This window comes from Rhinolophus hipposideros (genome assembly GCF_964194185.1).
Source record: "Rhinolophus hipposideros genome assembly, chromosome: 2".
Taxonomy (NCBI): domain Eukaryota; kingdom Metazoa; phylum Chordata; class Mammalia; order Chiroptera; family Rhinolophidae; genus Rhinolophus; species Rhinolophus hipposideros.
In genome coordinates this window covers 25,345,211-25,359,633 of record NC_138048.1, presented here as the reverse complement: position 1 = coordinate 25,359,633, position 14,423 = coordinate 25,345,211, and the positions used below count along the sequence as shown (strand labels likewise).

Below are 14,423 nucleotides of genomic sequence, written 5' to 3'. Positions count from 1 at the left end.
TAAAGAAAAGAATAAGTGAATGAACTAATTAGAAACAGTTTTGGGGACAAAGATGAGATAAATAATATTTAGATCTGGAAACGAGCATACCTCTGCTTCTGCTGGGCCCTTAATGAGGGGGTATTGAATAAATCTTGTCAAGAACTGAGCAGCTTAGGTTTTGTTGTTTCTATAACTACTCTTTAAATTCCTTTAATATTACCTCATGCTTAGTTAGGGTAGCAGCTGGTTTGCCTGAGGGGTTTTTTATAGCTGATCCATCCTCAACTTTAGGTATTCCCTTTATGATATGCATTAAGAAAGTATTTCTCCATGGACTTGTCTCACCCAGCAGAGTGTTTTTACTTGTTCCTTAACATTTGCTAGCACATTAGAGGGGTCTGGGGGTTGACTGCAGGGGCAGGAGAGCATTGTCTATTGTTCTTGTATAGGTTCAGTCTTAGGTGAGTGTTATATTCCTGGGTCTCAGGATGTGAACTTTATATTGTCTCTCTTCCCCCGACACCAGTAGAGGAGATATCTAATGGTTAGGACTCAAGATGGGTCTTCACATGCATTCTAATGGTGACAGGTTTGCTACCTTTTCCACAAGGCTTTAAGTCTTTTGTTGCTAGAGGAGACAGAGAAGCGTCTGGATGAGACTTGGTCCCTTTCTTACATGTTGCTTCTCCTCTCCTCAGACCTGCACTAGGAAAGAGGTTTTCTCTAATCTCTTTCTCTGCCCCAGTTTTTCTCTTGAGTAGCCATAAGGTCCGAGAAGAAAAGCCTGTGAATAGGTATGAATTTCTCATGTGTCTTCAGTTCCCAGGAGTTCTATACTCTCACACCAGCTCCCACTGGGACTTTAGAAAGTTGTTCAAATTTTTACCTAAATTCTTCTTACCAAATTATATAGTGTCTGGTGGCTGCCTTGGGTAAGAGAGTACTGTCATCCTGTCTCTCCTTGGAAGCACCTGTTCTTTAGGTTTTTAGTTAGTTGCTCTGAAATCTCAGTTCTTGGATAGTCCAAGAAAAGTTGTGATTATGTAGATAATTGGGCTCTTGATGTTGTAAGGGTGGGAGCAGTGGTCTTTCTAGTTTTCTACAGCCTAAGTGGACTTACAAAACTGATCCCAGGTTTTTATCTTTACCAATAATATTTCCATGATATCCTTGGACATACATCCCTGTACCTTTATGTAATTGATTCTGTAGGACAGAATCTTAGATGATTTCTCTCAGAATTTATGCATGTATATAATTCTTAACTGTTTTCTCAGATTCTCTTCCAAAGATGTTTTATTAATTTATACTACCAACAGAATAAGTAAGTTAATGCTTGTGACTTGTTTCCAATCAGTTGAAAAAGTAAATCTTATATATAGTTTTAAATATTATTATTCCAGTTTCTACTGAAGTTGAATGTCTCTTCATATGGTATATCTTTCTTATTTTATTGGGTTCTTTGTCTTTTTTTTTCTTTCAGAAGTGGTTTTTGAACTATTAAAGGTTTGCCTTATAAATTTAGTGTGAATCTAATATCTCTGCTTTAAGAAAAAAATTACACTTTAAATGTGTGTATTTTCAGTCTAAAAAGGTATTACTACAGTTTTAAGAAAGAAACTTACACTAATACTTTCTGTTTTTCTAACATAAATTAACATAATATCTTTAACTTTAGCTCTGTTCTGTATATGAAGACTTTTTAAAAAATGTTTAAAATGGGTTGATGATGAAATACAGGCAAATAATTGACCCATGCTAATTTACTGAAAGGAAAAAAATCTCAGAAAAAAATAAAAGTAAGAATTATATTGTGTCTGAAAAATTAGTTTCATTAGTAATAGTTTTTCATGGATAATTTGAAAGGATCTGCTTTTAAATTTGTATTTAATATTACATTATAATTCCTGTTTATTTGCATATTTTTTAGCTTGACTTTGTTAATATATTGTAGTAAATTTACTTATTTCGAAATAATTATATGTAACATGTATTTTTATCTTGAGTGTGAATTAGAGAATTTTAATGGAAAATGCAGTAGCATTAGATATGGCTAAATGGGAGAACATCTTGCCAAAGGAAAATTATTTTCTCTGTTGACACCCTTTCAAAGCTTTTAAGTGGTATTTGAGCTATTGTTATATATTATTTTATATTAACTGAGGGAGACTTAATTGAGATTGTGAACTAATATTTTAAGGAATCAAACTATTTTTAGAAACATTAATTCAACAAATATTTGTTGAATGACTACTGTGGAAAAGTAATGGTAGAGAACAGTAGCTATGATAGATAGTAAACCTAGTGATTAAGAAAAAGAATGTTAGGAATTGTGACAAGAGAATCACAAAGAAGAGTTTCTATTCAAATGTCAGAGTTAACTGCTGACTTCAGAGTTTTTCTCTACTATCAAACTACCCAACTCCCTTATTATATAAATCATATTTTTCTTTCTCACTGCTCTAACCTGACCCCTTTGTGGATGAGGAGTGGTGGGGTGGTGGTGGCAGCTATACTCAAATTTTCCCTCAGAAATATTACAGTGAATTTGTTGAACTTCCTTCTAAATGTGTACTATAAAATATGACTACTCTGAGAGTTGATGAAAGGCAGAAGGAAAAGCTGTTAAAGAGCAAACATGGAAAACTTGTAATAATCCTAAGGAAGGACCACAATCCAGAATTCTATGCTAGGAAGAACGGAAGGACAGGGCTCCATTTAAGTGTTTCTCATGTTAAATTTTTTTCTTTTATTTTGTTTTGCCTAGGTTATATAGATCATTGAGAAAGGACAACTAAAATCTCTAGTATTACACGTATTACACAAAAATGGTTTAGAGTATTAATAAGAATGTAATAATTCCTTCGAGTACATTGATCTTGCTTCTGTTTATTGCTTAAACAGATAATATATCTAATCCTGAGGCTTGGCAAGTAAATGTGATCTTGAATATTCGCCCATCCACGGGCACTGGTGTTATATTTGCCTTGATTTCTAATAACACAGTGCCCTTTGCCTTGTCTTTGGTGGATTCCACTTCTGAAAAGCTTCAGGTAACTTTATTCTAAATCTTTATGATCCTCGGTTGTTGTTGTTGTATCTGTAAAATGGATATAATGTATTTACCTCAAAGTGCTATTTTGAAGATTGAATGAGATAACTGATGTAAAGTGTTTGACACAATCTCTAGTGTATCACTGAGGACTTAATAAATGTCTATTATTTTTACTTTTTTGCTGGCTTATTTCCATGGTCTGAACCAAGAGGTAAAGGGAGAAATTGAACAAACCTATTGCGCCTAGAACTAAAATGAAGCACTCACACACAGGCTGCTTGGCGCCTTCCCAGAGCACATAGGGATCCTTCCTTGTTCACAGTCCTTAAGGTATCATGGGAACTAGTCTGTATTAACACAATAGAAGTGAGTCTGTCTACAATCCATTCTCAGATATTCAGTGCTGAATTATAATATTGTATGCTTTCTGGCACACTGATTCTTTTCTCCCATTAGTAAATTAGGTAAGACGATAGAAAACGAAAACCAGTCCACTTGGCTTCTTGCTGGCAATTCTGATTTGAAATTAGGAGGAAGAACAGGGAAATAAACAAAACCCAAAAATACCTCTTGGATAAATGAAAACATGAGCTTTATCAGAAGATCTGTGTTTTTCAGGCTTCCATTAGAGACAGATAGTTCTGCCCATGTGTCATCAGCAGTGGATTCCAAGTTACAGCAAGAAACTTCTTTGTGCCAGGGCTGGCTTAGATGCTCTCTGCAGCTTTGGGAAAGAGATATATAATTGAATAATGCCTGTAGTAATAAAAAGGGGTGCTGTTTGCAACTTAAAGGGTGATTTGGAGGAGTTTTTGGTGGTTAATCATAAGCAACCTAAAAGATTCTGCTGAGTTTTTATTTCCAGTCTATACCACAGCAGGTTACTTCATTTGGATGTCAGCTTTTGGTTTGTTTGTTTTGTTTTCTAAAACAAAATGGTATTCCTATCTTTAACACTATGTTCATGGAGTGGAGATTAACACATGCCATGTCTTTGATATTTATTTTATCTTATTGTGTTCGTCTCCATGGCTCCCTTTTATTTGCATGTCAGATTGCTTTCTCCAGATTTGTATCCACTGTTGTGTAACATTATCCCACATACTACTGACCATTATGGAACATTTTCTCAGCGGACCATCTTTAAGTCTTAATGAGTTCAAGAATATGGAATATATAACAGAATAGCAGATTTCCTCAAATAGCCTGTATTTGTGAAGTACAGACTTTAATTAACGTAAATTTCTTAGTTATGATTTTATTTTCTCTCTTATGTTAAACACTTTCTCCACACACATACAGGTTGTATTCATAGATCATTCTCAAAAATTGAATAATTTTGTGTATCAGCTGTTTGAAAAGTTCACCCAAATGAATACATTTTATTTTTTGCTAATCTTCTCATAAATATTCTGTAATTCACTGCTGGTGATCCTTGTTTTTTCTCTCTCGGAGCTTCTTCATTCACTTTGTCTCAACTCTGTAGGATTGCGTGGGTGGCACAAAAGTCCTTTCAGTCTTGCTGGAATGTGCTTACTAAAGCACTTCAAAGTTTTTAAGTCTTTTCCCCAACAAAGAGTAATTCAACTCCTTCCTTTTTCATATACATATTTTGAAGTTAAGAAGGCTTATAAACAGAAAAATATTGTTTAAGACACTATTTTAGGTTGCCATTGTTGGTACAACTCTGTTGGTTATTGAATTTTCAGAAGCCACTCACCATACATTTATATCTTAGCTAAACCTGAAGCTTGTTAAACTAATGCATATCTTAAAATAATGATTATGATAATAATTAGTTTTTCTTTTTTTCATTTAAACTTGGAGGCTCTGTCATACATTATTCCCCTCATTGAAATTTAGTTTTTGAATTTGAAATACTCAAAGTCACTCCTACGTGGCATTATTAGTACCTGCTTGTATTGAGTCTTCGCTTAATCTTCAGGATATCCTGGTGTCTGTTCAAAGTACGGTGATATCTCGGATAGAGGCCGTAAACCTGTGTCTCGGTGAAAAATACCATGTGGAATTCAGAGTCAACAGAAAATACTTGGAGCTGTCAACTCCATTTAAAGAAGATACCATCTACTCTGAAGACCATCAAAGACAATTTGCCATCTTAGAGAAAGCAATGGAAGGAACAGTGGTCACTTACCTGGGTGGCCTTCCAGGTATCTTTATTTTTTTCTTCAATTTTAAAAAGTATATTTTTAGTAGAATTGATGTTATTTTAAATATGTAAGTTTAGTAAAAGGGCATCAGAGGGAAGATAACATTTCAGTATTCATTACTCTTTTCTCGAGGGCTTGTATTGACATTTTATTGGTTTATTTTTATTTTTAATTTTTTATGGTGAACTGAAACCAAATTTTGCTTCATTTGACTATCCTAACCAGAAAAAATGTACTATTTCATTTTATCCTTTTAGTAATTTTATGAATACAATATTGATTCTTCAATTCATCTATCAAACACCCAATATTTCTTATGAACCTACGTCCAGGCACTAGGGAAATAGTAATTAACAAGCAGAGGAGAGATCCCTGCTGTTATGGCTTTTACAATCTAGTGGCAGGGACAGACATTAAACAAAGGATTAGGAAAATATAAAAAAAATAATTGAAATTGTCATAACTTCTATGAAGGAAAAGTATGAGTTGCTTTTAAAGCCTGAAATTGGGGACTTGTTCCTGTCTAGTTATAGGGGCCAGAAGTAAGCTCTCTGAAGAAGAGGCTAGTTATAAATCTGATATTGGAAGGATTAAATGAATTTAACCCATCGGTGAGGGTGGGTATTGGCATTAGTATTCAAGTAAAATGGTTCGTGTGTGGGGAGAATGAGAAGGGGTTGACATACTTGAGGAATATACAGAAATCAGTGTGGTGAAAGCATATTGAGCAGCGGGGATGGCTGTTCAGGATGAGGCTGTGAACTGGGTGGGGTTGGGAGTAGGAGGTTTGCAGACCTGGTTCAGGGTCCTTTGTCTTATTTGAAGAGCCATGAAAATCATTTTAAAAGTTTTAGGCAAGGAAGTCGTGTATCAGTATTGCAGTTTAAAAAATCCATTGTGTATAATGGATGGAGATGGACCAGTGGGCGGAAAAAGTGGATGAGATGAGTTGGGGACTCCTGAAGTGGTCCAGATGGAGAAGCAGCATTAATAACAGCAGCAACACCTATAGTACCATCAATTGGTGCATAATAAATAGTCTGGGAAGTGTTCAGAGTGCTTCAAATATATCAACTCATTGAATTTTCAAAATAGTCCAGTGAAGTGGATGCTATTAGTGTCCCTATTTTACAGATGAGGGAGCTGCTGGCCTCACGTGATGGCAGTGGATTTGGTATATAGTAAACAGATTGGAAATGTATATGAGAAACAAAATTAATAGGATTTAACGATTAAAACGCAGGTATAGGATATCTTAAGGAATCTGTCATGGGCATTAGCATGGTGGAGATTTCATTTACCAAGATGGGGAAAACTGGAGGAAAAGCAGATTTATCTTTAACTTAATATTGGAAAATATGAAATTGGCATAAACATTTTACTTTAAATGACAGAAAATTGAGGGAGACATTTCTTTAAAAGAATTTTCCGGTTATTCACATGGGGAGAATTCTGAGTTTGATGTCTGAATTTGTTGTAACCTTCATTGTATCACTTTAACTGATCAGAGACTTCATTTCCTTTATACGGAATTTTTATCTGGGTTTTTGCGGAATAGTACTAAATAGGCTACAAAAATTTAGATAGGTAGATAGATAGGTAGACACACAAACATAGATAAGTTAGTATGATTTATTATTAGGGAGTTAGTTAAGTTAGCGTGAATTCATTAACTTAAATATTAGGAATTATAATTTTGTTTGAATGCAATTTTATGCAATCAAACAATGAAAGCGTTCAAAGAAGTGAAACTATGAAAATGTCAGTGGTTCCAGGACTTTGACCACCACACTAAGGACTGACTTCAGGTAAGATGTTTTTAGAAAAAGGGTGAGGAAAAAATAAGGGGAACTGAAAATTGAGACATTAAAACTATAAACTATGAGATGAATAAATTATAATTGACATGTAAAATAGGCATGCTATAAATGAAAAATCAGGGGAAATTGATGATTCTGAGGTTTTTAAATAATAGGGGCATAATGTATGATGCTCAGGCAGACTTGAAAGGGCTTCTTAAAAAATGCTGTCAGCCCACAGAAAAGTATGGACTTTATTCACTGTATTGTCAACTTGGAGAAAATTTAAAGTCTGTATAATTTTGCATAAGATACTGAGGAAGAATAAGGGCTGAAAAATATCCATTGGGAATTAAAATTCATGGAGAAGAGGTGACAAAAAAAGAGAAAGCAATAGAGAGATGGATGTTCTTAAGATGAACCATAGTTCTTAGGAATCTAAGGGTTTACCTAAGTATTAGCTTTGATAAAGAGAATCAAAGTGTAGAAAGGTCCAAAGGCCATGAACTATTCGCTGAAGCATTATTAAAATTGTTATTTTTAGAAACATTACATAAAAGTGAATTCCCCATCATGACCTGTCATTGTATGCTCAGCGGGAAACTATTTCTTTGGAAACATATAGAAATTCAATTTTATTCCAGTAATAATAAAAGTGATATTTATTATGGCATTTAAAAAAGATTTCCAAGTAGCTACAATTTAGAGTTGAAAAAAATTATTTAACAATGCTTTAACTGTTGGTTAAATTTAAAGAGACGATAATGAAGTAGAACACAATAAGTAAGAATATGCTTTTTTCTACTCTTCTTTACATGTGTTTACCTTAAGTTTGGATAGAAATGATTGTGTTTATGAAATCAGAGGAACTCATGGATGCTGAATTCAGTGCCAAGCACAATACCTTATATACATAGGCATATCTTAATATAAATTTATTAAATAGAATTCCATTATTAACTTTTCCTTTAGGACTAGAATTTGATTGGAACTGGGAGGTCTGAATAATTCCTCTAACTGTAAGCAAATGCAATGCTAAAAGTCTTGGGCTAATATTTTAATATTCTGTTTTTACAGATGTTCCATTCAGTGCAACACCAGTGAATGCCTTTTATAATGGCTGCATGGAAGTGAGCGTTAACGGCATAGACTTGGATCTGGATGAAGCTGTTTCTAAACATAATGACATTAGAGCTCACTCATGTCCATCAGTTTTGAAAAGCAACATGAATACTTAAGACATCTTTTCTTTGCTGATAACATTTTTTTTTCCTGGGTGTAATTATACTTGTGTTTCAATAATAGTTGAAGGGTTTTACTTACGATGTGCAGATCTTGATTATTTTATGGTACTTTGACCTAGGAATTTTAAAAAGGTCCTTTTTCAAGAAAACAAGATTCTCTGGTGATATAAATTTCATTAAAACATTTTTACTTCTGTTGCTGTTTAGAAATTAAATAATGAAACACAGAGAAAATTTTAATTTGAATTTTTTGCTACGAATGATATTTCTTCATTTTTATGTTTGTAAAAGTCAAATTCAATTTTATCATCATAAACTAGTGTTTAAATATCTGTTTTTCTCAGAAGGCAAGGCAGTAAACCCAAACAAAAGTTCATGTGACTAAGTACTATTGATCATAACAGGTACTATTTTATCTGTTTTTGTTTCTTTCTAACGAAGGCCGAAGAAGACAGTGGCTTATTAATTTGAATTAAGCAGAAGGCCTTAAAGCTTTATTCCAAAACAATTCCTCAGGGGCACCAGCGTTGGCTTCATCTTTTTTTCACATGGCTTCACATTTGAAATAGTAGTTGTACTGAATTAAGAAAAATAAGTGGTACACATTTTTATGACAGTAGCACAAGAAATCTTGTCGATTAGTAATTGGACTCCAAGAGGATGAGATACTAGATTGTGTTGGGTTGTGTGTGGAAAGTTGGGAAGGGGACATTCCTTAAATTTGGCTGTGTGGCTCACACAAGCTCTAGATTAGAAAAGGAGGAACCTAATGATGGAAAGAATGAATAAGGTGGAAGTTCATAATTTTCCCTGAACTCAAGTTTAATTTCCAGAGTAAGTTGTCAGAATGTGATTGTTGAAGGACAAAAGGAAGTATGAAAACTAGAACAGACTTTAATCAAAGGAGAACTACAGAGGGACATAGTTAATATTGTGTCTTTGTAATATTGTGTCTTTGATGTAGGAGGTAAGATTGCCACATACTTGCTGGTCATACATTTCAAGTGGCAGTTTTATCACTCTTCAGCCTACTGTTCACATTAGGCATGTATAAGATGCTTCACTGAGTTTTAGAAAATAATTTCTTTCCACTATAGATATTTTACATTATGTAAAACATAATAAATTGGTTTATATTTTAAAAATGTATATGACTAATGTCTATATTCTATCAAATCTTTTCATAGAACATAAAATTGCATAACATACATGTAACTCTACATGAAGCACGGTTGTTCTTTAGTTAAATATTTGATGAATTATTATGGCTGTTACACCCCAGCTCATAAAGAGAAGAAAAGCAAAAGTAACATGTATTGAGTATTTGACTCGTGCCAGAAATTGTGCTAGATCATGTTACTGGATGTAATTTATCTCCCAATCACCACTATGTACTGTGGGTGATGAATTTCAGCAAGAAACTACTGATAATTATGTGGATGTAAAAAAGCAAGGAAGTAGAAAAACTGGACATATATAAAGAGGAAAAATAAATAAATGAAGGATGGAAGGAAGGAAGGAAGGATATTTTAAGGAAATATCCTTAAGGATATTTTAAGGAAGGAAAGAAGGAAGGAAGGAAAAAATGAAGTTTTGATGGAGAGAAGCTCTCTGATTCTTATTTAGTAATATCCAAATAAACTCAGCTGTAGGGATCAATTCCTCATTTCTCATCAGAAATAAAATACCTTCCAACATGCAGTAGTCTTCATAGAGGCTCCGGCGACTCATTTATAAATTTCATCTATCTTCGAGATAAGCTCACATGCAGCTTAGAGGTGGTGGGGGTGGGGGAGGTGTCTAAACCTGAGGCTAAGAATCTTTCATTTGATCTTTGATCTTGATCTTTGCCAAGAAATATAGATTCCTACTTTTAAAGGGTTGTTAGAAAACAGTGATTTCTTGAAGGCCAAGAAACATATTTGGTGCTATTTGAGCTTTGTGTCATGAGAAAATCCAAGTGACAGTTTCATTACAGAGTCCCTTACAACTTACTGTTTTCAGAGATAGGTTATGGATCAGTAGAAATAATGGTTAATTTGTGAGAACAGTTATTTACCTCAGTTCCCCCGTCTGATATTGTAATTATAGTCTCAGTTCCCATGAATCTATAATTATAAAGTATTTCCAATTTTCTTCTCATTCTGGAACTGGCATTATTGCTGGAGACAGGACTATTTTTGTATATTTGTTTAACTATTGCCTTATTTCTTTTGGAAATCTCTTATGCCTTCAGTCTCTGTAGTTAGTACAGAAGACTGTGATATTTGAAATAATTTTATTTCAGATTTCTTGATATTGCTATTGATATAGTGTTGGGAGAAGACAGTGTCACTTAGATCCTCTAAGGACAAGTGTGAGAAATTTCTAATTCATTCATTCCACAACAGGTATTATGGAGAATCTCCTCTGTGTCTGTAGAGGCTCGTGTAGTAGAATGTCTGAAGAGCGAAGCCTCACTGAATAGGAAATGACACTAACGTCAGCCTATGGGAGGCCTCTGACTCCTGTCCTTGGAGTTACAAAGCAGGTGCTTTCAGGTTGTACTAAAAAATTAAAGCAATCCAACTTTTGATCATTGCTCCTGTAATAGCTTGTTCCCTGAAGACGGGACTGATTTGATAGTAATCTTACCCATGGGTTACTTGCTTACCAGGCTTCAAGCTTTCACGGAGAATTTATATTTGAAAAGTGGATCTTCTCCAAAGGAAAAGGCATTGGTCAGAGGTTCATCCAGTGATGCACTTGGGTCCAGTCCCAGCCCGTGGCTGTCTTGTGTTCATGTGTACAGAGTGTGAAGGTGAAGGGCAGTGACATAGATCAGCATCTATAAGGATTTTTGGGGGGTACATATTAATATAAACACCACAAGCCAGATTCCTAAATCAGATTAACACTGTCAAAAGACTGAACCAAGATATGTGAAGGTAAGAAAGTCAGAATTAGAGGGGAACTGAGCATGGGGAAGTTTGGAACAAGCAGGACACCATGAGGCTAAGAGGCATATTCTGAGCCACAATTACTTCTGCAATGCTTTGGATCTGCGTGGAATAGCATTTACGTTGTGCATAAGAATAGCCACCAGTGAACTCATTTCTGCCTCCTACAACTACTTCCCACAACAAGCCTGCTCCCAAGAAAACCCTAATTTAATGAGAGAAACAGTACAACAAAATCTGCAGTTTACTAGTGACAAATCCTCTTTCCTGCTAAAGTTTCAAATGGTGGAATCTGAAATCTCATTCCATAACTAGTCTCCAGATGGAAAAACAACTTGGTACATTTGATCCTTCTTCAAATATATTTGAAGAGAAGGACATTGGGCCAATATTTAACCGACATGGGAAGAATCTAACATTATTATCCGAAGTTCCCAAATAATAGCAAAATAAATATAAAATACTTTATTAATAATAATTTAATAATAAAGTATATAGATATAAATAATTCATATAAAATAATAAAACATGTACATAGAATAAATATCAAAGTGTAATTAAACAAAGCCATATTGAAACCTGGGGCTGAGGCTGGAGCCTCAAGGATGAGTATCTTCCTGAGCTAATGGCATGTACAAGGTAGCCCAGAGGACTAACAGTGGGCTGTTCTGGAAAATTGGCAGTCTTAGACTTCTTTGTATGTGCTGCTAGAAAGTTGCCAAGCTGGATTCCATCCCAGGACATCTGCCACAAGAGTTCATGCCCAAATTTGAAACTGTACCACCCCTATATTCTTACTAGTTATCCCACCACTTAGTAAATGCTATATTGGAGTGAACAAATTCTGTCTCCAGCTCTACCTACAACCTGCTGTGTTACTCTGTCTCGATTATCAGTGTAATGGTTTTGAAGACAAATGTGATATTATTTAATTCAATTAAGCAATTGCTGATAATGACTCTTACACAATGCTGATAATGAAACTTATACAATTAGAACTCTGGTACAGTCCTTGGAAAACAATGGAGAAAATTCCCTCGTCCTGCCATCAACAAATTTACAGTCTAGGGGATAGCAGACAAATGGACAAGTAATTGCAATATGAGCTCGAGTTTGGCAATGGAAGCAACAGAGACATAAACTTTTGCAGGGGGCTATGAGGAAGAATAAATGGATTTGAAATGGAAGCTTAGTGAGGTGCTGTTTGAATTAGGCCCAGTAAGATGGATAGGAATTTCCATTAGTTTCTCTGCTTCCAAGTCCTGTTGCCCACAGTGTTTTCAGATGATGTCTCACACAGGGATCGTATTTCACTATAATCCTCAAAACTTCCTTTGCTTATCTATTGTTTATTGCATGAAGTACATATGACTAATCCTGGTTTTCAAGGGCTTTCATCATTAAATTAGTGGATCTCAACCCAAGATGCTTATTAGATTCACTGGCCCCATCCCAGACAACTAAGTCAGAGATTACCACAGGTTACCAGAGGAACAAGCCACAGATCCAGCTTTTGGGTGTCTCTTGCTTTGTGCACTCCCCCACCCGTTTTGTTTCCTGTGTGCATGTGAGTGTACACACACACACACACACACACACACACACGCAACAGGAGAGACATAAAGCAAAAGAGTGAAAAATACAAATAAAAGTGTAGTGAGGAACGAGTGTGTGTGTGTGTGTGTATGTGTGTGTGTGTACAAAACTAGGAGAAAAAGACAATGAAGAAAAGAAAAAAACAGGGTATAAAAATAGATTCGGTGAAAGATTTTGGTGGGAGGTTGATGCTGGAATCAGAACTGTGAGAGCTTTTAAACCTACTGCCATACAAGGATCCCAAGCATCATTGGCTATTGTTGGCATATCAATAGCCATCTAGAAATATCAATGTGCAACTCCTGGGAGTGCAGGAGAGCACCCCCGGCAGCACATCAAATTCACTAGCTTATGAAAACTACTGAGTTAGAGAGAGTGCCGTTTCTCTCAGATTCCATAAAAAAAGGATCTTGCTTGAATTGCACCCTTTGGTAGACTCAATCATTGTGGTGCTGCTTTCGTGACCTTCCTGAATAAGAGCTCCTCTGAAGGGCTTCTCTCTATTTCAAACACTCTTCTGACTTTGACATAGCCCAAGAAATATGTAGAACGATTAGTCTGGAAAAATCAAATATTGTTTTTTATTCCCTGCAAGCACCAAAAAATTCCAGCATCTCCCCAAAGCTCAGAACTCGTTGCTGAACTTTCTCTTGAAAGGTTTTGTCAAGTGCCTACACAAAGAAAAGTAGTAGCTTTCAAAGAAATTTTTCTCTCATGCCAGGCCACTTTGAGCTGAACCCTCACACTCCCTGGTAACTGTACTTTCCCCTCTGTTGTGTAAAATACTCTCTGGAAATGTCTGAAAAGACAAAGGATCTGAAGATTCAAGCACTAACTGTTCTTTCACTCATCAGTTTGTCTAGCCTCACGAGTGCTGTGCATGGAGCATGACATCCAATCCTGTCTTCCTGCTTAGAAAGCAAGGATGTCTCCTTCCCTCCCACGTTTCCTCCTTCCCTGCCTCCCTTCCTTCCTCCCTTCCTCCTTTTTCTTTCCCTTCCTTCCTTCCTTTCTTCCTTCCTTCCTTCCTTCCTTCCTTCCTTCCTTCCTTCCTTCTTTCCTTCCTTCCTTCCTTTTTTCCTTGTTTCCTTCTTTTCTTCCTTCCTCTAATGAGGAAGACTGAGCTTTAATGGCCCTCATTAATGGAAAGCTACTGGTATAATAATGTAGACTCTTCCCAATGGTCAAATTGTCCAGCCCAGTGAAGAACTACCTGTGGTAGCCAAGGAAGGCTGCAATTGCACATCAATGTGGGAAGACTTCTGAGAAGACTCCTCATTACCTTCTATCTTCCAAGCAGAACTTTCTAGGATATGCAATAAAGGGGAAAAAATCGGCACACACACACGCGCACGCGCACACACACACACACACACACACACACACACACTGTTTTCAGATCTCCTGTTTGCTTCATAATCGTCACAATCTTCCAATTTACTTCCTAACACACAGAACCCAAGCACCTATTGTGTCCAGCAACTGTGGAGGTGTTGGGAGGGCAACAATAAATTCACTTGTTCAACAACTATTTGTGGAACATACAGTATATCAGACACTGTTCCAGGTACCTGGGTTACATAAGTGAGTAAAACAGACAAATATCTTTGTACTGATGTACTTGGGTCTGAAATTCA

General features: G+C 35.7%; 1 protein-coding gene across 1 annotated transcript in view; it reads left to right on the top strand.

Annotated features, from left to right (window-relative positions):
• The window catches only part of PROS1 (protein S), a 68,071-nt gene extending 57,679 nt beyond the window's left edge, over positions 1–10,392 (top strand). Inside the window, exons 13-15 of the mRNA XM_081064786.1 lie at positions 2,887–3,035; positions 4,983–5,208; positions 8,085–10,392. Coding sequence (XP_080920912.1) covers positions 2,887–3,035; positions 4,983–5,208; positions 8,085–8,245 — 536 coding nt within the window. The 3' untranslated portion in view covers positions 8,246–10,392. The remainder of the gene's footprint in view (positions 1–2,886; positions 3,036–4,982; positions 5,209–8,084) is intronic.
• The last annotated feature ends 4,031 nt before the right edge of the window (positions 10,393–14,423 follow it).